General features: G+C 34.4%; 2 protein-coding genes across 7 annotated transcripts; one reads left to right on the top strand and one right to left on the bottom strand.

The window, feature by feature from the left end:
- Positions 1–203: 203 nt before the first annotated feature.
- LOC123713068 (lysM and putative peptidoglycan-binding domain-containing protein 3) lies at positions 204–1,688 on the top strand. Of its 3 annotated transcripts, none has more exons than XM_045666560.1 (3): positions 204–319; positions 473–653; positions 1,043–1,688. In XM_045666560.1, exons 2-3 carry the CDS (start codon positions 513–515, stop codon positions 1,586–1,588), a joined length of 687 nt encoding a protein of 228 aa, XP_045522516.1. In that variant the 5' UTR covers positions 204–319; positions 473–512; the 3' UTR covers positions 1,589–1,688. The 3 variants fall into 3 exon arrangements, with proteins under 3 accessions (XP_045522516.1, XP_045522513.1, XP_045522514.1); XM_045666557.1 differs by having other exon boundaries at positions 214–391; positions 461–653; XM_045666558.1 differs by having other exon boundaries at positions 217–391.
- A 222-nt stretch (positions 1,689–1,910) lies between these two features.
- LOC123713443 (heterogeneous nuclear ribonucleoprotein K) lies at positions 1,911–22,172 on the bottom strand. Of its 4 annotated transcripts, XM_045667109.1 has the most exons (12): positions 22,030–22,172; positions 16,063–16,087; positions 12,669–12,775; positions 12,232–12,288; positions 11,557–11,600; positions 11,147–11,222; positions 10,512–10,619; positions 4,732–4,860; positions 3,977–4,336; positions 3,560–3,729; positions 2,762–2,848; positions 1,911–2,192 (listed from the first exon to the last, which is right to left on the bottom strand). In XM_045667109.1, exons 3-11 carry the CDS (start codon positions 12,756–12,758, stop codon positions 2,797–2,799), a joined length of 1,086 nt encoding a protein of 361 aa, XP_045523065.1. In that variant the 5' UTR covers positions 12,759–12,775; positions 16,063–16,087; positions 22,030–22,172; the 3' UTR covers positions 1,911–2,192; positions 2,762–2,796. The 4 variants fall into 4 exon arrangements, with proteins under 4 accessions (XP_045523065.1, XP_045523067.1, XP_045523066.1 ...); XM_045667111.1 differs by lacking the exon at positions 2,762–2,848 and having other exon boundaries at positions 22,030–22,171; XM_045667110.1 differs by lacking the exon at positions 16,063–16,087 and having other exon boundaries at positions 22,030–22,162.
- Between the last annotated feature and the right edge of the window lie 112 nt (positions 22,173–22,284).

Here is a 22,284-nt window from a genome sequence, read left to right as displayed (position 1 = left end):
CGGTATTGATACCCTAATTTAAATATGCATGTTATAGATTTAATAAAATACATTATTATATAATCATCCACGACAATTTATCACGTCTGTGGTAAATGCATAAAATTGACACGTCAATGACACTCACAGTAGCTAACGAGTTTTTATTTGACAGTGGAATTACTTAATTCAATGTAGAGCTTTCAAGAACTAAAATAAATAGATAGGTTTTTGACATTTGTTGTCGGTTTGTACTTTTGTGATTTGTCAAAATAATTATGAGTAAATGGCTAACAGCTGTTTTTCTTTTGATTTAACCAAGTGTCTACGTTTATAAAAGGTAGATATTTTTGTAGTGTAGGTCATGCTAGTTACTATTAGTTTTAACATTAAACTTGAAAATGAAACAAAGGTAAGGGCTAGGCATTGTCTGTTCGGTAGATACAAGTAAATGTTTGTTATTTTGTAAATAATTAGTTAGCATTTTTAACAGGACACGTCTATTTCAAAACGGGGATGAAGTAGTTTGTGGTATGAATAGCACTATGGACAATGCTTTAAACTACAATGGAAATATACAGTTACATAGAATAAAGCCACAAGATCATTTCATTGAAGCACAGGTTCAAGAAGGAGACACTTTGCAAGCCATTGCCCTTCGATTCCATTGTTCTGTAAGTATCGCAATCATGACTTGTTCTAAACTAATTACAGACTTCGTGTATATTTTTCAATTGATTTGTAATGAAATACAAATCTTAATAACTAGTTAACTACACATTTTTTTATAGAAGGCACTACAGTAACATCAACTAACAAATCTAAGTTAGTAATACATATGCAGTGTAAATTACATATCACTTGATTTAACATCAAACTACGTTAAATGTGAAAATTACTTGAATTTGGTTGGTTTTCCGTGTTGTTCATGTCTAATGTAACTGTATGACTTTCCTTAATGCCAGAAAATAAGGCTTCCATGTTCTTATGAGTATGCACTGTGTACAAATATATTCTTTTCAGTGAAGCATGCTGTATTTTAAAACAATCTTACTTCTTGCAGATATCAGAATTAAAAAGAATTAATCATATACATAAAGATAATGAAATTTTTGCTAGACATACAATCAAGGTACCCGTTACACCATATTCTGTTCTTACTGAAATAGTACCTAACTCAAAAGATCCAGAATTAATTACTTCAACGTCTAAACATGCCCCTACTTTACTCACAATGGAAAATTTATTGGAAAGTCCTGTGCAAAGGCTACAACTGAAAGATAAAGATGGAAAAGATGCTGATTTTGAAATAGATTGTAATGCTGTTGTATTAAACAGCACACTTGCTCCATCTGTTGTTCCATATACAGATATAGATACAAATGAATCAGTATCTGAAGATACACAGCTATTACCAAATAAAGAGAGAGAATCTGTGGAGACGGTAGTAGTAAAACAGTTGACATCACAAGGAGCTGATTTTGGCTTAAAGTGGTTCCATCTTGTATGTTTTATACTTTTACTAGGAGTAATTGCTCCCATAGTATATGTACTGTTCTTTTTAGGTAAACATGAACATTCAGATATTCCACCATTACATCCAACATGATTGGAGACTTTCTAAGATTGAAGAGCTTTAAAACATTTTGACCTTTTTTACTATTTTTAAGAAAATGATGTGATTTTAAAATAAATTGTATTGTAAGTAACTTCTTTGTTTACTTGATACTTAAATGAATTATCATTCAAGAGATAAGTAAGATTGATAATCAAAATAATGTGAATTAAATCATTCATATGCCTACTTCTGACATTTAGAATTAATTTTGATCTGTTTTGATTAAAACTATGTCTAAAAATATTGTGTTGTGTTGACAAATAAAAATAAGGAAATAAAACAAATTTTACAAAATAAATTTATTATACTTCTATATTACTCTAACAATTGATGTTATTGCTAGAATTATAAATCAATCTTTTGCATGTTGACACAGTATGTAAAAAATTGTGATTAATGCTCAACATTATAAAAATTTATAAGAACATTACAACCCGTAGCAATATTTTAAGACTTCATACAATGAAGAATCTATGATCTATGTAAAATATTTAGAATAGGTACAGAATGAGCCTCATAGTTGCCAGTTAAGGCACCATTATGAAATCAATAATTCCCACCGCGGCCTCCCAGAGTTGGGTTGCTTTCATGGACACTGAAAAAATAGATTATGACTTATTGAGTGCTAAAAGTATAAAATAATACAATTAATCTTGTTGATTTAAATAATTAAAAAGGTGAAAAAATTAATTGCTTTTAAGCAAAACATTGCAACCCCTTATATTTTAGATAATCAAAAAGAAAAGAAAAAACTAAAGTAAAACAAGAAAGAAACAAAACACTGATGAAACCTAGAAGATAAAAGTTATTAAAGATGAATGTTACATGTCGTGCGATCTTCTTCGATGAGTTTGCCCACGCATTGTAAGGAGACTTGTGATTCCTTGTTATATAATATCAAACAACAAAATCACTAGTCTTCCATACAATATGTGGCGTTCCTGTTAATGACGATCACAACCTAAAAACAATGTTATTTAGAAAAATGTTGCATTACATAGATTCTTTTACACATAAAACATATTTAAAAAGTGCCCATCCTAGTTAAAATGTTATAAAATTTAACTTTAAGAATACTAAATTAAAGGTACCCATTACAAATATACTACAAACCAGAGTCACAAAATACCCTCAAACTACTTAAAATGTTTCAATATGTTTTACCTTAACCATTATGTGGATATATTCAAGCTGTACATTTACTTAATCTTAGTTTTGTTTGGAGCCAAATCGGGAAATTCTTGGAACATTCTATTATAAAACAAAGCCGGTTAATTTAGATAAGTTAATTAAATGTCATTCATTATAATCTTTACTACTAATTTCTAATGGCATTTTTAGTAATTTAATATAGGTCTACTGACAACTTAATTTAATTTACACAAACATGAATATGTAATAGATTTTGTCCTTGTTCCTTCTTGTTACAGAAAAATATGAATGCTTATATAAGTAAGCTTGCTGTAATGCCATCAGTTGTATGAACAAGGGCCTACATAAGATAAGTCTTGGATGTGGACATATTACAAATTGAATAATTTCTTAAATAGATAAAACATGATTGGAGGTGATGCCAACTAGACCCACCCTTGTATGAACAATATTTTTTCTGCCATGCAATAAGGCATAAAGGCTTATTTTTGTGTGTATTCCTCCGTTTTAACCTTTATTATACACATGCTAATTATGATTTCCGTACACAACTTTTAATAACTGGTCCAAAATAATTAAAATCTCTTCCAAAGCATATTTTGTACATAGGCAAATAATTACGACCTCATAATTTTTTATATACTAAAATGATATGTTATAAAATGAAATAGCTTTTTACACTTTTTTGTTATGTATAATTAACGTAATATTAATTTAAACTTAAACGCGTGTGAAAATGATGACAGTCCGCATTTTGTTCCCAGGATTTCGATACCACTGCATATTAAACTATAAAAAAATAATATATACCTCTGTTGCAGTAAGTACTGCGCCATCTGTATGCGATGCGGTGTACCACTAATAGTGATAACGCGGTCAGAGGCGCCAGGCAAAGGCTCCGCTATCTCGATGGAGGCGCCACTGTCCGCACGTATTTTACGTATACGCGAACCCGCCTTGCCGATTATCGCACCGGCCAGCTAAAATTGGAAAATAAATTAATTTCTTAGTTCATAATATTACTACTGAGGATATGCTTTTGAACATGCACAATAATCATATTCTTCAGAGCCGGGTTTAACTTCCAATTAAAATTACGACAATATGCAATTTTATTTTAGAGAATTTTGCAAGTAAAAGCAATTTTTAAACAACAAAAAATTAAGCTTTTATTTCTATTTATTATCATTAAAATGGTTATAAAATCATACAATATAATCAACTCACATCTTTAGGTATTGTCACTTGTGTGGTGGTCTCTTGTTGGCTGTTGTTATTTCCAAAGTTAGGACTTCCTCTGTTAAAGCCACTTCCACCACTGAAATTTCCCCGCGGCGGACCGAAATTTCCACGAGGCCCTGATCCGTCATTGAAAGGTCTCTGTGGAGGTCCGTTTCGGGACATTGGGGGTCCACGGGGCGGAGGGCCTCTGTTACCAGGGGGCATGCGGGGGCCACGCGAAGGCGGCCCGCGGCTTGGAGGGCCCCGACCATTATCCTGCCCGTTTCCGAAACCTCCGTATTCTTCCGCATAGAAATCATCATAATTGTGAGGATCGTAGTTCTGTACAGCACCTCGAATGGGGACCTGGAATTTGTATCCGAAAATTAAGTTCCAAGTTTCATGTTGCCTTGTAAATTAAATAAAATTCTTATTTTTCCGGTATCAAGTCCCTGGAATATTACAAATTCAGTATTTGTTTCTTGTTTAGCATATAAACACTGTTATGCTTAATTAGTAACACATTATACGTATAACCTGAAATTCTAGATTCAATTCTTGGCTAGTTTATATTTGTTTCCGATTAAAAGGCACGAAAAGCTGATCACCTAGGAAGACTAAAGACAGATAAGTGAAATAGGGAAATGCAAACGCACAAACCCAACTAAGAACAAATGAAATGATTTTCAATGCGCCTAAAGATAGATAAAGGAATGAAATGTAAAACGAACAAAGTCGACAACGGTTATAGATAATCTCACCTGTCGTATAAGTTCAAGCACTTCACGAATGCCAGCCGCGATGGCTTCACTTGTCCCAACGAGCTGTACTACACGCTCTGTGCTTTGCGGCGCTGGACTAGAGAATATCTTCAGACGTGCACCAGTTTTCTATACAATAAGAACAGTATGAATATACTGTTATACATAATGTTATAGTTATGTATAACAGTATATAAAATAAGACGAGTTTTTAAACATTCAAGACCCGGAAAGTTTAATAATTTAGTGAAACTAAATTATTACTCGTATTGGTACTCGTGTACCGTACCTACTCTATCGAGGCAATGTTCATATTGAAATACAAAAGTTTAACACCACAATATTATACGTATATTGAAAGGCGATTCTAGGAGTCGAGAAAATGAAAAGGGTTATTTACACGGTGTCATATTAATATGCGCGCAATATAAAAAGCAGGAGAATTGTTTTAGTAAATTATTATTTTCATAGATCCTAGAGAAGCGTCTTAAGACTTCACACGAAGGTCGGCTAGACAAGGTGTTCCCGAAAGGGGGCCAACCCTTTATTCAAAATTAAAATTATTAACCTATATACCCATGAGAATTGAAATGATCACCCCTTTATACAATCTATTCAATTTAGGTTACGACCTGCTGCTTTCTTATGCCATACACTATTTCTGCCACGGCTAATAAGGCGAAAATTTATTTTTTAATATTTGCCTCATATGATTATTCATTTCATGTTAATTATTTATTTAATTAACAGAGTAAAGTTAAGAGAAAATTTAAGACACTATTTTTATAGACAATTTATGTTGGATATAAATATGAATTTAAAACTTCGGACTAAGCTCTGGGGCTTGAATAAATAATTTAGTCCTACCAGGCTTTGTCTAAACCGGTTAATGTTTCGAGTCAAACAGACCTTATATCATTTTATCGGTGACCTAAATCAAATCGTCACATTGATTGATGTTTTTCCTGATTTTCCACTATTTTAATTGTCGAGTGACGTTTTCCTGTCGCAGGGCGCACGCGCGTTGAGATCGACCGCCGCACGTGGGCCACCCATGTCACGCACAAACACTAGATAACACACACTCGCCTAATACTTCGATATAAAAAATCACCAACCTAATTTAATCAAAATCACGTTTGATTTTATAACCAGCACTCGCGCAACTTGACTTTCGCTCGTAACACAAGACCTACAAGAAGACACGACCATCTTGGCAGACGGCTGAGTACGGAATGAGGATTGAGGCAGGGTGCTTCGCTTCGTGCAACACCTGACTACCCCTCCCCGCGGAAAGGTGCACTTGTAGGGCTCCCGCACGCGCCACGCCTACGCTCTAACGACTACTTGAACTGTTTATGAAACTTTATTTGCAACAAAGACTAGTTAAGCTTTGTGAAGCTCAGGTTGCTTTTCTTTGAAGACTAAATAAACAATTTCTGTTTCTCTTTTCCGTTAAGAACAAAATCTAATTACTAAAGTAATAAGTTTAGTCACGATAATTTTTTTAGGATAAAGCTTGAAATTATATCACGAAAGCCGATTCTTTATTATTTGATAATGTTATGATTTATGAGGCAGCTTATGGCAACATCAAGATTTCATGTGAACTCATTTGGAGATCAATAGCTAGGGCTAAGTATCTAATGGCATCTAGCCAGCGGAGACAAAAGAATGGTACGTTTTGGGTCGATATGTATGGGGTAGGATGGTACGAAGCCGTAGTAACGCGCGATCCGATCGGAAACGGAAGCTCGCGTGTCCCGCAGGTAATTGCCATTGTCACCACGGCTATAATTACTGGACAACATATGCATTGCTCAAATTACAGCTTGCGACAAATGTCATTGTTATTACATGTCAATTTAATGTATATTTTTTAGCGCAACCCAGTTTGGAATTGAGCCAACTCGAAAACGGTATACAAGGGAATTGGTAGACATATTACACTGTTATTTCTGTCTGTTAGTAAATTGCTTCATCAAAAATAGTACTATGCAGGCGGTGTCATACTATGTTATGGCAGGGATAATAATTTATTTTATTGAAACTTGGTCATAGCGACTATCAACGCAGCCTTAATTCCAATACTAATTGTTTTTCACATCCGTTCTTTTATAAAAAAGCTTGGATCTAGGATGTGAGGGAGGGAACAAAACGTCACGTGCGCCGCGGTAACTCGACCTCGGCGCCGGTACTTCCTCCGGATAGAAACCCCTCACTAACACGTGTTCCCACCCTTCTGACACAATCACTCCTTACCGAAGTTAAAGTTCATAATTTGAACAATTAATGAAGCCTTATTACATAATTTGCACCAAGTATATGGCACAGTATCGATCAATTGAAATACCTAAAAGTATGTTCCGCACTTACATACGAAACCTCGAAAGGTGACTGCGTGACCACATTAAAACAATTTGCCACGAACTACCAGTTAACACCCTTAACGGATTAGGGTAAAACACTTGACGCATCAAGACGTTAGTCATATTTATATTGTAGACTATGTAGAGGTACCTAACAACGTAGACGCTATTGAGTAATATGATTTTAGACGTTTGGCGCGAAGCAATTATGAATAATTAATTTATTAATACTATTTTTCTCGAATGAGGTAACAATGACGCGATATTTTTTTTTGATTACGGAGTTAAGAACAATTTACCTGAAAAAATTTGTACGGGATGCGTATTTGAATGAAATGTGAGGGAAGGTCTAAGCATTGTGCAAGTAGGTAGGCGTTGGCCAGGTGTGCGAGCGGTTTTTGTGCGGCCTTCCGGCGCGGCTGCGTCATCACCTGCCGTGACAGCTGCCCATGCGCACGCGTCCTACCACGCCATCTTATAACACACTTAATATTTTTACTATGATTACTAACGCTCACAGACGAGAATAAGTCATCTGATTAAGCGTTTAAAAGATTTTTAACATATCGTACCCACCGAGTTCTAATTCAAGAGAATTTTCAACAAGTAATACTAACGATATCAGCTCGACCTACAATCTAGACATATAAAAATTGTAACTTATGGACGGAAAGTGTCAAAAATTTGCCACGTAAGTACACCTTAGAAAATAAAATAGGCTGTTATACACGTGAAAAAGTACGAAAATACGTTATGTAACGAAAATTACGACAAAGAATCAAGGTCGGCAAGTTTCATATACTTTATACCTGGAAAGGTAAAAGAATAATAAAAACAGCTGATCGATACAAAAACTTTAAAAATTGCAAGAAAACCATTCATCCGGTGATTTTTCGAAACGGTCCAACGTAAATTGTTCATGTTTTGGGAATGAAATACTATTTATATGCCATTTACAAAGCAATCAAACAATACAACATTCCGAGACGAATTAATTGTAAACATAAAATATCCACTAATATTCTAACCTCTCACATAAACGCAGCTGAAAAAAAAATGTCTTTGTTAATCCATATATGTGTGGGAAAAATCTATATAAATGATAATGGATCACAGAATATTAAACGGCTGCACAAGTTCGAATATTTTTATCTATTTATAGAGAAAATTTAGTACTTGATATTTTTATTCTGCAAAATTAGTCTCTATGGGGTAGCATAGCAAAATGTTCCATGTATGTAGCTACTAAAATGTAGGCTATGTAAAATAATATATAAAGGCGGAACGAAGTTCGCGGGGGCTGCTCCCGCGCCCTTATTGGGGAATTAAAAAATAAACGATGTACCAATCGGACAACCAATCAAACATTTTTGCACTAAGTATGAGACCGCAAGCATTTACTAACTCGCTCAAGTGAAGTTATGAAACATTGTCTGTGGCTGATAGAGATGGTGAAGTTCTAAAGTCCATGTGAAAGTTTTAAACGTATAGCGGCAGTAAGTGATCGAAACGTGCATTATTAGGCTGTATCTTCACCAACACCCTTGACAGGCTCGCTTACTTCAGCGTAAGAAACTTTATGTTTCTTAAGTTAAGTCTATAAAATTCTACAAAACAAATCAAAGAAGATAATGTTTAAAGAATTTTAAGGAAAACTATTTATTTAGTATTTTTTAATGAGGACATAATGTCCATACCGGAACTACCCCTAATTTTTAGAAGATATATGTATAGGTACGCATTATTTCTTGTTATGTTCTTAGCTGTTGAGTTATTTCTCATTAGACCAATTATCCACCACTGTATGTGTTGTATGTGATTATTACGTAATTTCGATTTAAGAAACATAATTCCCTTGACCGACAAATATAAACATATACAATATAGGAAAGATGATCTTTAGTGTTGAAACCTCTTATGATAGCAACGAATCGTGAACATATGTAGTACAAAGCTGAACAAAAATGGTGAAAATACAAAGTGCCAAAGTGTGTGGCAAGCTTTAATACTGTTTACGTAGACACGATGACAAATTGGCCGGGCTTTTAAACTTGATTAAGTCGCGTGCACAATAGGATATTGATCATACACAATGAAACGTACTGCACAATGTTTCCGCTATATGTTGACCAATTCACACACATAACCAAAATATGATATTGTCAATTCCTACCATATAGGTAAACCAAAGCCGATGATTGAAGATTCATAGAAACTTAATCAGTCCAATTGCAGGCTTAAACTACTCAGATTTCCGAAAAAATAGTACTATTTATAAAAAGAGGTTTTAAGGTCACGTATTAAATCACGACTACATATCCAATTACAAGCAAGCAATAATTATAGCATTTAGCATCTAAATTTCTAATACACCTATTATGATGTTCGGAAATTTCAATAAAATGTAGGTAAATCTAAAACATGGTACAGATAAGACGGGATACAGGCGGCAGCTGCAACGACATCTGCCCTTCATCTGACAGCACACCGGTGATCAATAGGGTTGCCTAATAATAGCACAAAAAATGTACAAGACCATTAGATAATGTAAACAAAGTGTATATATTTCACGTATTTCTTTCCTTGATTTTATTTTAGAAAAACATAACAGCTATACTATTGTATAGAATTTATAAATATCTATTAGGTTATTTCCTTTGTATTTTTCAGAATAATGATTTATGTTTCTTAGTTTTCGATGAATTAGATATGTTATATAGATTATATTTTGTTAAAATTTAATTTACGAGGAGACTGCTAAAGTAACCTTCCATCTATAATACAGTGGTAGAAGTACAACATTGATATTTTAAATCATGATTGTTTCACAATTATATAGACCTGAATTTAATTAATTTTTGACAACCCTACGCCCTAAGCTCACGGAATTGAGTGCCGGCCGAAATTCCAGTAAAAAATCTACTCATGATTACTCGCGAGTCGAGCCAAGAATGGCAGATGATCGCTAAGACATCTGCTATACACTTTTAATTACTTTCGATAAGAATTATCATATTTTCACTTTAGATATTATAATAGCTAATTAGAAAAGAAAGCTCAATGTGGAATCGTTGTTTACGAACGGGTTTATATGATTATCGTAGAAGCTTTACGAATTCGCATTTAAACCAAACAGAAATAGTGAAAAATGGTTTTAGAAGGCCACATACTCCAGCACTTCTGGAAAATTTGTGTAATCTTCCAAGAACCATACTTCTTCTACTAGCTTTGGTAAAATTCGTTTTAATTTTTTTAAACTTAGATACCTTGATGATGATGTTCTTTAAATCTAAGCGGCAAGATACCTACAGGAAATACGTACGAGACGGGATTTCCGTTCTCCTTAACAAACTCTACGAAATAGAATTTTCCTGAAAATGTCGAATACATTCTTAAGTCATTCAAACTCACCTCACGTAACTCCTTTATTTTAGATCCAGCTTTGCCGATGACACACCCAGCTCGACTCTGGTGGATGAGCAGACGAATATCGAGTTCATCGCCATTTCCTCTTTGATTCTAGGAATGAAATTCAATAGTTACGATGTGCTTATGAGTCACCTAGGTAGACATTAATGGTACATGCAAATGGGAAAAGGGTATAATAACAATTATTTTTTATTATATTCGCTTGTTTATTTTTACAGCACTTGCGCCAATTTAAAGTTACATTGTATAATTAAAATTAATAAAATTTTGCTATTAATTGCCCTTTGGTGAAACAAATTAATAGCAAAATTTTATTACAAAATACCTATTCAATATTTGTTCCCTTTGGAGTAGAGACAGATATAACTTAGCGCCTACTAGTAGTTAGTACCTATAGAAAGAACGTACGAACGAACCAACGATAAAGTATCGCAATAGAGCGAGGAAATCCTGCCAGCCAGTAGGAAAACTGCCACTGGGACCAAACTTTTTTGTAGTTTACTATCTATTCATTTTTAATTAAATTTTGTATATGTCTGTAAGATTAAATTTTAATTTCGGTACCCCGTTACCTTGGCCATTAATTTCCACCAAATAAATATTACAACAAAACTTACATCAGCCAAATTCGGCAAGATCTCCTTCACGATATCCATAATGAGATCCATATCCGCCGCCGTTATTGTCAGTACGCTGAAAGACGAAAAACATTGTAGCAAGCATTCCAAGCGCTCATTCAGATAAAAGACAGCACAATAATTATGGAGTCTAAGAAATACGTATCAACGGTCAGGGGATTCAATTTTGGACATAATGAAGCGTGGCAATCGTAGCATCCGTGGTTCTATAGGACGATGGGATGTCGATCAAGGATCGTCCGTTCTGGGACAATTTCGACACTTCGGTCTCGAAAGGGGGAAAGGTGGTGCTTCCAGTGAGGTGGTGATAAGGAAACAGGAGTAAAGCGCCTAAACACCTGACTGTTGACGTTAAAAAGATCCAATTTGAGAGTAGTTTGGGGATTTACCGTTCGGGGCCGAGGCAATCTGGGACTGTTATAGAGGCTTTAAACTGCGTGGCGGGGCGGCGAGTGCGGGTTCGGCGGCGTCCGGCGGGGCGGGACCGACAACCAAGAGCGTTGTAGCGGCGCCCCACGCGCTTCCATCATACCACCGCACACCATCAATTGTCTAAGACCTTGATGCCACTGTATCTCATAGATGTAACTGAATTGGGTAAGACTGGCTTTCGGTTGGAGTGAGGACGAAAACAGTGTTAAATGCTCTGAAGTTCATACAATGGTGTACGGTGATAGACAGGGGTGGAGGCGCGTAGAGCATCGCGCTACTACATGAGCTTCTCAGGGGCAGTAAAGACCTGTAACTGGCTGCCGGGGGATTATTCTGTATGGACCAGCCGCTTTCTTGTTCCAGGTCCCGATGGGACCAATACTCTTCATAATAATTTATAGCTATGCAAAGACAAGTATTAAAGAGGCAAGAGTAGATAATTAGATATTTGTATGGAATAACTAATGCAGGTGATTAATCATGAGTCCTGTATTACTAAAATACTATACACCTAAAAATACTATAAGTAGTCTATTGCTCAATGAATCAAGTATAGAAATACCTCAAACCGATATAACTACAATAACTTAAAATGTGTGACACAAACCTTCTATGTTTATTTTAATACTGACCTGACTTCTGAGCTTTGATATGTTCGATCCCCCTTTCCCAATTATTGAGCCTGCCACCTGTTAAATTAGATATTTCATATAACAAACCCATAAGACTACAAATCTCTTTGAAGTTGATTGGAGATTTGAAGGAAATTTAGCAAAAGACAGCTCACAACAGATTACTTACGATTATTTTTTAATTTACGAAATTCCTGAATTAAAACAACTTCGGAATTGAAATTTACTTATCGAATTTATAATTAAGATTTGTGTTAATCAAAGAACTTTAGTAATATCGATTTTTGAGCTTCAAAGCTCGGTAGATATATAAAATTACATTACAGTTCTCGTCGACCAGTTACGAAGTACTTACGCAAAACATTAATATTGTTTTTATACCAAATCTTTGCCTAAACCCGCTTGTGTTTAATTTAAATATCTTTATGTTTCTTTACCTTACTAGGTATAAGGAAGGTGATTTCCTCATCAGTATGCCGGTGACGTTTCTGCATAGGGCCGTCATCTCCATACGCCTCACGTTTCATCTTGATTTTCTTTTAACCTAATGAATTTGATAAAAATTCATTTCAATCGAACATCAAAAAGCCAACTGTTACCAGCTGTTATTTAATTACATAACAAGAATTGGAGCGCACACGTAATTGTTGGGTAAAATGTAGACGCATTTTACAGTTTCTTCTAGAGTTCTTTCTGTGTAGGTGTGGTACTGAGAGCTGTGTTGGCCTAGTGGTTAAAATGTGGATAATGCTGTTTATATGCGCAATTAATACTAAGTTTTACGGTGAAGACAAATATCGTCAGGACCTATAAGGTAGGGTGGACTCAATTTCCGCACTTAGACGCGTAGTCGGTCCGTTGTGCGTAGAAGCCCTGGCTAATTTAGCCAGCCCAACTCCTTCCAGAAGCACAGAAGTCTCCCGGGCACTTCACAGGCTTCGCGGAGCGACCTCACTGTTCCGAGGATTTTTGTATGTTGATTAGCCACAGATGTTTGTTAAGGAGACAATGGCCCGTGATTGTCCCTATCATTGTTTTGAGATTGATTCTGTTCAGGTTTAGAAGTCGCTTAGTAAGTTGCGGGTTCACAGCCGGCAGAGCCATTTTGGACTGTTTGCAATCTACACTTCGCGACCATCGTTCATTCTGGAGTACAGTGGATCTCTGGCGAATCCAGGTTCGAACTAGCGAGAAGGGCAAGGGGAGGAGCGGATGCGGGCCAGCAGGCATCATACCAAAGCCTCTTCTCGCAAGCTCGTCGGCTGCATCGTTGCCGAGAGAGCCACTGTGTCCCTTAATCCACTGTAAGGTAACTCTATTTATTAGAGCTATTGCCTCCAGTGCTTCGTGACACTCCAGTATTAATTTGCTGTTTGTGTTTTCGTTACCGAGCGCCATCAGCACGGATGCACTGTCCGATATGAGCTTAATGTAAAAGTCATTGACTCCCATCCGCTGTACGGCTCTGGCTGATTCGGTTAGAGCGACACATTCACATTGGAAGATTGTGCTTTGTGTGCCCAGAGGTAGGTGTATGTTGATGTTGAGATCAAAGGAGAAAATACCAGCGCCTGAGCCACACCCTGTTTTTGAACCATCAGTGTATATACGTAGCTCATTCAGGGGCGACTGATCCTGCTCCTCTTCTCTCAGTTGTATAAGATCTTTCTTGTTGAATATTAATTGATTAGTGATTCTGTCACATGGCGCAGCTATAAGAGGTTGGTACTCTATTGCCCTGTTGAGAATCACTGTGTGTGAACTGTAGTGGTTTTTTCCCCATAGGTCCAATACCATAAGCCTGATGGCCGCTAGTGCTGCCTCCTGCTGTATGTGTAGGTCTAGAGGTAAGATTTGCAGGGCTATCTCCATTGCTGCGGTCGGAGTTGTTCTCATACAACCGCTAGCAGCGGACAAGGCAAGCCTTTGGAAGCGTCCCAGTTTCGTGATCGCCGTTTGAAGTTTAGATCTTGGCCACCAAACCAGGGCTCCATAGGTCAGCATTGGCCTGATTATGGCAGTGTATAGCCATAATGTTATTTTAGGCGATAAGCCCCATTTCACGCCTAGCATCTTTTTGCATTGATAGAAGGCGATCGTTGCTTTGCTCAGTTTGTGTTCTAGGTGTTTGTTCCAGAGCTGTTTACTGTCCAGAATCACACCTAAGTACTTTATTTCATTTTTGAGTTTGAGTTGTGTTTTGGAAGCCTGTGTGGTCTTAGAACAGGTCGTCAGGACCTATATATATATATACATATTCACCATAATTGTTTAATATAATTAAACAATTTGTCAGGCACAGAAAGCTAGCTGGGAAAATGATCAAATAAATGTTTTTTTGATCATTGGTCATGTAAGGTCAAAACTAGAGCGTGGTAACGCCACTGGAATACAATTATATCAATAGATAATCATAAAAAAAATATTTTTTATTAAAGTTTGCCGTATGTGAACTACATATAAGTAAATACAATTATTCTTATATAAATTCTAAAGTGAGCTTAGTTTTCAAATGTATTCGAAAAACTGTCGTGAAAATATATTGCGAAGCGATAAATTTCTGAATGCCTTGATAAGAGTCGTATAAATCGCATTCTGCAGCTCAGAATTATGCCTATTTCTCAGAATTCATAGAAGCTAACTTAAAAAAAAAATCTACAATAAAGTTCACAAAGGAACGATACAGGAATTACAATCTAGCCTATATATTAATATTATGATTTCGTACGATATTATGATTATGATGTTGACTTAATGTCCTACAATACTAATAAACTAAGATAACGCTCATTAAGAGTCTTAGTGTAAATGTTTTGATACTATGTTCCTATGTTTAATTTCATAATGTAATAATTACCTGATAATTAATGACTTAAATTCCATTTGTGTAACGTTATTAAAGATCAAAATCAAAATTGCTTCAAGATTTAGTTCATTATTCAACTTTATTACTTATTTTTCTACACGTACATCACGACAAAGCCAAAGACGACAAGCTTTTGTCAAAGCTACACACATACGAAGCGACTACCAATGGGATAGACACATCCTTGGGCCTGTTACACCAATCACTTTTCCTTATCGTAAAATATTCTGTCCCTCCAATCCAATTTCTATTGTTTCACCGAAAATAAAAATTCCATAAATCTTTTAGCCCGTATTTAATTTCATTGCCATCTTTTTAATTTAATCTTAATGTATTCAATTAAAATACCCCAGCAAAGTCATAGGTGCATTATCTCGAGTTGCTACCCTAAAATGCTAATTCTACATTCAGAATGGCAGGTGAACAAGATCATTGACACTAACACTTTACGTTTGCACTATTAAATGCAATACATTGATTCTCAAACTATATAGCTAATATCTCATCATATTTTTTTTAATATCTCAAACCTAAAGAACGTCTATTAGAAATTTTTAAATATGAAGATTTTGATTTAAATAAAGTAGAAATCGAATTGTGTCCGACATAGAATCAGTAAACAGTAAAATAATTGCAAAAACAACAGAGCCGTATAAAGTATTTTTAAAGTAAATCCTAAAATGCTTTAGTTAAAATAAGGTAAAATACATATTGTGCAGCTTATCAAACTAGTGATTTGGAAGTCACAAAGATAAAGCATATGTGTATAAGGCAGGCAGGTGTTAGCTTCACAAAGAGGTACCCAGGGACCGCGTAAAAAAATGTAACGTAAAAAACAGCGCTCCAAATGTCACTAACAGCTGTCTCACCTGCTACCATTTCTTATATAGGCGGGTGAGGGATAAATCGTACTTCATAGTAAGCTTGATGGACCAGCAATTAATAGGACAAAGATATTAACTCACCAACAATTACGCCCCAAACGTGAACCTAGAAAAAAGAAAATATTAGTCTACGAGCCCTCATCTCTATTACGAACATTATAAGGATTCGCGTAAGTTTTAAGAGCGTTAGATTAGGTGGTTGTCTACGAGTGAACTGACACCGGTCGGGCTCCGCACGGGCGTTAATAGGGCCTCGCGAGACTTTAGGGCGCCAGTGTTGCACATGCGCGGTACTCTGTCGATAACCCTGCCTCTCATTGTGCCCCGGAAATGGCGACTTACTGAGACAACAAACAAGACCCTCGTTCGGCCGCGTCTGTGTATTCCATTAAAATGGTTCTTAGCACAGTCCTTTGAAATATTCATAAAAGATGTTACTTTGAATTAAATTTGAATGGTTTGGTCCACTTTGTGACCTTTAAACTAACATTTATATCCTATTAATACATAACGTAAACACACAACATTATTTAGAATGTACACATCGATATAAAGATACCTTTGAATTATTTATCCTTAATCAATAAACGATGAACTTTAAGATATTTAAACCATTATTTGAAAATAAAAGAAAAGATCGTTACTTTAATAAATTCTATTGATTTTCTGTATTATTAATTAGTGTAGGTATTATGATCGTCCTTGAATATTCATTATTCAAAATAGTCACCATTAATTCAACCAAATATCCCGTTTTAATAATTCAAACAATAACATTTTTTAACCACGCATTACCAAAGATAAGAGCGCTAATGAAACTGAGGTGTTCTAATTCAATTAAACAATTAAAAATTAAGTAAATATGGAAATGTATGGAAGTGTAACATGCAATAATGTCGTTAGCCGATGTACCTATAAATTTCACCTAACAAATTGCCCACAGCAAGCATAAAAGATGTGGTGTTTGCATAACATTTTATTGTCAAACAAGCACCTTATTATACTGAGATGTACGTTAAACTTCACCCCATAAGATCTCTTTTTTAAAATGATGTGATCGGCCTGTTATTGTTACTGACACTGTTAAGTTGAGTATCGAACCTTGTACCTCCGATGGTTATTTGCAATGGAGGCACCAGAAAAGTAAATGGAAAAGCTAACTTTCGGAAAATACAGACATAATTTTGAAATCTTCGGTATTAAAAAAATTGCTTGTTTTTTAGTTTGAACCGTTACGTATTCGAAATATTCAAAATTACTTTCTCAATTGCAATTATTACGCACTAATCTTAATAACTGCGTATCGCGTTGGATTATTATCGTCTCAACAATCATAGACGAATACTAAATACCTCTGGGTAAACCGTTAGTAATGGTCCTCCCAAATTGCTTTTCAAACTTTTGCTGTCACAGCAATCAATACAGCCAAATAATCATTACGATCAAATACATCAACCTCGATTTATTTGTTTGGCCATACTAAATATGTAAACATATACAAACAAATATCTATTTGTCAATAGCTAATAGTAGAATGAAGACAATCGTTGCCTAGGTTACGCGACACCAACAAAACTATAGATTCGTAATGACTATCGTAGGTTAAATTTCTCATTCAATACTTAATATCACTTACGACACTATTTTCAGCCAAATGCCTCGCAATAGAATTAACGATAACCAATCGTGTATGAACCATTTTTGTTTGTGAAAAAAAAATACTTTTTGACACTACATCTAAGTTTTGATACACTGTCAATCTCAAATCTATATATATAAATGAATCCCTATTTCCCTTGGTCACAGCATCACGCGTGAACGGCTGGACCGATTTCGCTAACTACTTTTCTATTGTGTTTGTTAGTGTCAGGAGAAGGTTCTTTTAGAATTCAAATGTTTTTCATGTAACCTTATGGCGTTTACATAACATTGAGAGTAGGTGCTGCTAATATCGTCAAAGAGGATGTAAGAAAAATGAATATCAAACAAATGCTTCGATCGGAGTTATTATATGGATAAAATGCATATAAAATAATTACATTCAATAGTTATGTCTCGCCTGTTCTCCTAAATATACTTATAAATAGTTATATACGCGCCAGAAAAACAAACAAAGAATATCTTATATCATAAAGCATTTTTAGTTAACTATACCAATTCGAAATCAATATTCATAGTTAAGACAGGACAACGTCGTTTAACCAACGTTAACGACGTTAAATATAAGAAATATTCTGTAGAAGATAAGCCTACCTAGAAACCACTTTAAAGCGAGATTAAAAAACAAACAAAAGTGTATCAAAAAATACGTTAAACTTTACAAATAAGTGGACAACTTTTTATACGAGATAATGAAACCAACCTATTAATTACTTAGTACAGAATTTAGAATGGAGAGATTTTAATATTAGTGTGAGATCGCGGCAGGTGGATCAACTGCAACATAAACATGAGAATTCGTCAGCTGACAAAGCAATCATGCGGAGGTGACCCAATTAAGGTGGACATCCTTTTGAAAACTTCGCCATATCTATTAGAGTCAAAGTCGAGCTGTAGTCTGTAATTTACTCTTGGCGACCTATTAAAATATTCAATAGCCCGTGAGAATATCAACAACCAGTACGAGACCATTATTTTAATAAGCATTTGCAAATGCAATTTCTTTAAAGATTTTCAATTCATGCAAATTAAATTTCAAGAATTGAAAATCTCCGAAGTCTCACGTGTAAATGAATCTATGTAAATAAAAAAATAATCGCAAAATATGTTGCTAAACGAAAAACTCGAAGATTAATTCGATTTTTTTTTTCATTTATTTCCTGAACTGGGTTTTATGGAGAGAAAATTGGAATAAAGACTAAGTATATAATCATTTTAAAGGGAAATTAAGTATAAAGCGTAGTTATGTAAATGATTGTTTGTTTATTATTACCATTGTTGTGATTATATTCTGCCCCATTATTTATAATACCAGTTAGGCTGACGGGGTAGTACAATTAATATGTAAAAAAATATTTTGCATTAATTTTAGAATTATTAGATTTTAGGGGGCAAACGGGCAGGAGGCTCATCTGATGTTAAGTGATACCGAGTGCGTTGTCGGCTTTTCAATACGGTCTTTTATAAGATTAAACCGTTATTTTTTGGTATTACAGTGTGTTTTAAGGACTCGCGTTAAGCTATTAACGTTATTATATACCTATATACCTCCAGACTATTAAAAAATAATTATTAATATCTATATAATAATATCTAAATTATTATCCAATTGAATATTCTTGTAATTTGTTTACCAACGTCTAGGAGAATTGATGTCTCGTGACAAGTCTCCCCCAAAGGGAATTATTTATTCGAAAATTACAAAATGAATTGACTATTTTACCGATCGTTATAGAACACTATATACTAAGGCTAACTAAGGACATGCTTTGTATCTATATCTTTGTGTATAACTACTGAATTGGATATCTTTTGGAGTTATTCAGTTAAAGTCTTTGGTATCTCAATAAAACGTTACAGAATTGTTCCTTGCAAGATTTTCTCTTCATGACTCCATCTTTTGAAGGAGGCATAACATAACAATTATCCTTTGAAAGCATTTATTTAATATAGTTTATACTGTTTGGCCTAGCGACCTTTCAGAAAACAGTTATCTATTACATTTCCTCGTGGGTCGGCGCCGTTTGAATATTTGATGATATATCGATCATAACTTTGCGCCGCTCCACCGGCTTCATCGGTTTGGAGAAGGGTCGTTTCATACAACATCATATTGAAGTCTTAACATTGTAAATAAGATTACAATGTTAAAATACATAATAGGGCACGCCCCATCTACTTTCGGAAAAACCAGAAAATCTAAAAATTGTGTTTTTTACATTGTAGCCTATATAATTTAGTTTAGAAATATGAAAGTTGATTTTATGATTGATGACCCTCCGACTTTCACAAGAATGTTATGATCATAAATAATTGCAGTGTCCATTATAAGTAAATAAATGCTTTATAAAAAGAAACTTATTTATTTTTAAATGGTAATAAAGATACATAATATTGTCGCCTAAAGAAAATTGAACCCCATGCAATTACGCGAAGTGCCTACTACTGAGTAACAAGTAGCATTCGCGTGCAAGTCTATAAAGGCAAAAAGAATTCAAAATGATGCTTTCAGGCGTACAACGGATTGTCTCATCACTTATGAACAAGAGGTGGTGGTTATACGGTAAAAATAGCCGTGAATAGTAAGAATCGTTGGACGTTTCGTGAGGATAATTGGAAAAGCTTGAGAAGTCTTGGGCGTGCCGCACGCCATCGCAAAGTCGAGGAGACAACTTATATTTGCCTCTAGTAATTTCCTCAGTCGCATATTAAAGCGCCAGAGTTCATGCCAGCCTCATGCATATATCATGAACAGTAGCTTAGCAACCGTTTGTTGACGGTTACTGCGGGAAAGTAACCACTGGCCGTCCCACCACTACAGATAATTATTACGTTCCACATTTCATGGGGGCTATTGATGCTTTTCTACCCACCACCCCATTGAAATAAGGTGACGATTAAGCTCCCGTGTCTACCACAAAACCATAATGACCATGTGGTGTGTATTGCATGCAGCCTTGTTTTAAATGATATATACCTAACGTAAAAGCTATAATAGGACGCAATGCACGCAATCAGTCTTTGTTATTCTTTAAAAAAGTTAATACTCATGATTTGATAGGGGTTAGTTTACAATTTTAAGTTTGTAATTTGAAATAATATATCAGTTTTGTTTATAATAGTACTAATTTTAGCGTTCCTTAGGTTTTCTTGTGTTATATTTATTGATCTAAAATCTAAACAAATATTTTTATCTAAGTTATTGCCAACCATTCTAAAGATACTTATACTTTAGATATTAATTTCATAACAATATGATTTTATTGTCATAGTCGGGAACAAAAATATACACATTATCAATGTGCTCTATTATTTTATTGTTGTAAATTTTAAAAATAATAATTTATGTGGCTCAGTTACTAGGACCTTCAGCTTTCTTGTAATTATTTCACACATTGGTGCACTTGGTAAGTGAATATAGTAAATGTATATTTTAATGGTCTCTTTAAAATAGTGTATTATACATATAAATTATTTACTGTCTGACCTTAATTTATATATTATACATACTTACTCATATTTATTTATATCAATGAAACTGAGTACACTGTTAAGAGTTTTGCTATTATGATATAATATAAAAATATCAAATTATATTGAAGTAGATATTAAAATGAGGAAAGGGTTATCATAACAGGCCAATAATTAGAATTACTGAAACAAAGTTAATTAAAGCTATCAGATGTTCTAGTCTTAAGCAAAATAAACCTATAAGTTCACTTAATATTAAAATATGAGCATTGCGTTTAACATAGATGTACATGTTTTTAAATGGTTACTTTAATGAGACAGACAATTGTGTTATCAAAATAATATTAATCTTAAAACTTGCAAATGAGACTGATTCAAAACTTCAACATTTGATTATGATCAACAAAGCTTATTCTGAATGTTATTAAAAATTAATAAAGGAGAGATAAATTTTAGATTTTATTTTCTCTTTCAGTTAGAAATGGGCTCACAACCAGTTATATTAGAGCAAAAAGCTTATGCTGAAGTAGCTTAATATATAAAAGAGAACTGACAACATATGAATATTAATAAGTCATATAGTTCTTGTATTATGCAAAAAATTAACAAAATACCAACAATTATTATTTGTAAAGTAATCTGCCAAGCTTTGTTAAATTGACATAGCGCATTGTAAATAATAAGACACTAGGGCCTACGTAACCTCTAAAGTTAAATAATGTACGTCTATTTTTCACATTGGTTAAAAAGATGACCCTGGTTTTTAAAATTAAATATGAGCCAGCGATTTTAAATGTACATATTTCGGAAAACTCTATACTCATTTTAATAACCGGTAGAAAAGAAATCGATAAAATGTATCATTGCTTTCCTTCTGTTTTGTTGAAAATAAGACTGGAATTGTATATATAGTCTTACCTTTAATTCCAATAACGGTTGTGATCACGTTTTAGAGAGTTTTATTTATTTTATTTTATTAAATTACCAACAATTGTTATAAAAATTTACAATCAATTCAATGACAAAACAATACAAATGGCGGCATTTTTGTTGCAACTTGCATGTTGTTATTTCTAGCAACTCTAAGGGTCTAGAGTCTATACCCAATTTTCAATTGGAATGAGATTTCAGCCTAAAGTCGTTATTATGCAAATAATACATTTCAATAATTAT

Source organism: Pieris brassicae, chromosome 8 (assembly GCF_905147105.1).
Source record: "Pieris brassicae chromosome 8, ilPieBrab1.1, whole genome shotgun sequence".
In the NCBI taxonomy this organism is placed as follows: domain Eukaryota; kingdom Metazoa; phylum Arthropoda; class Insecta; order Lepidoptera; family Pieridae; genus Pieris; species Pieris brassicae.
This window is presented reverse-complemented; position numbering and strand designations above follow the sequence as displayed.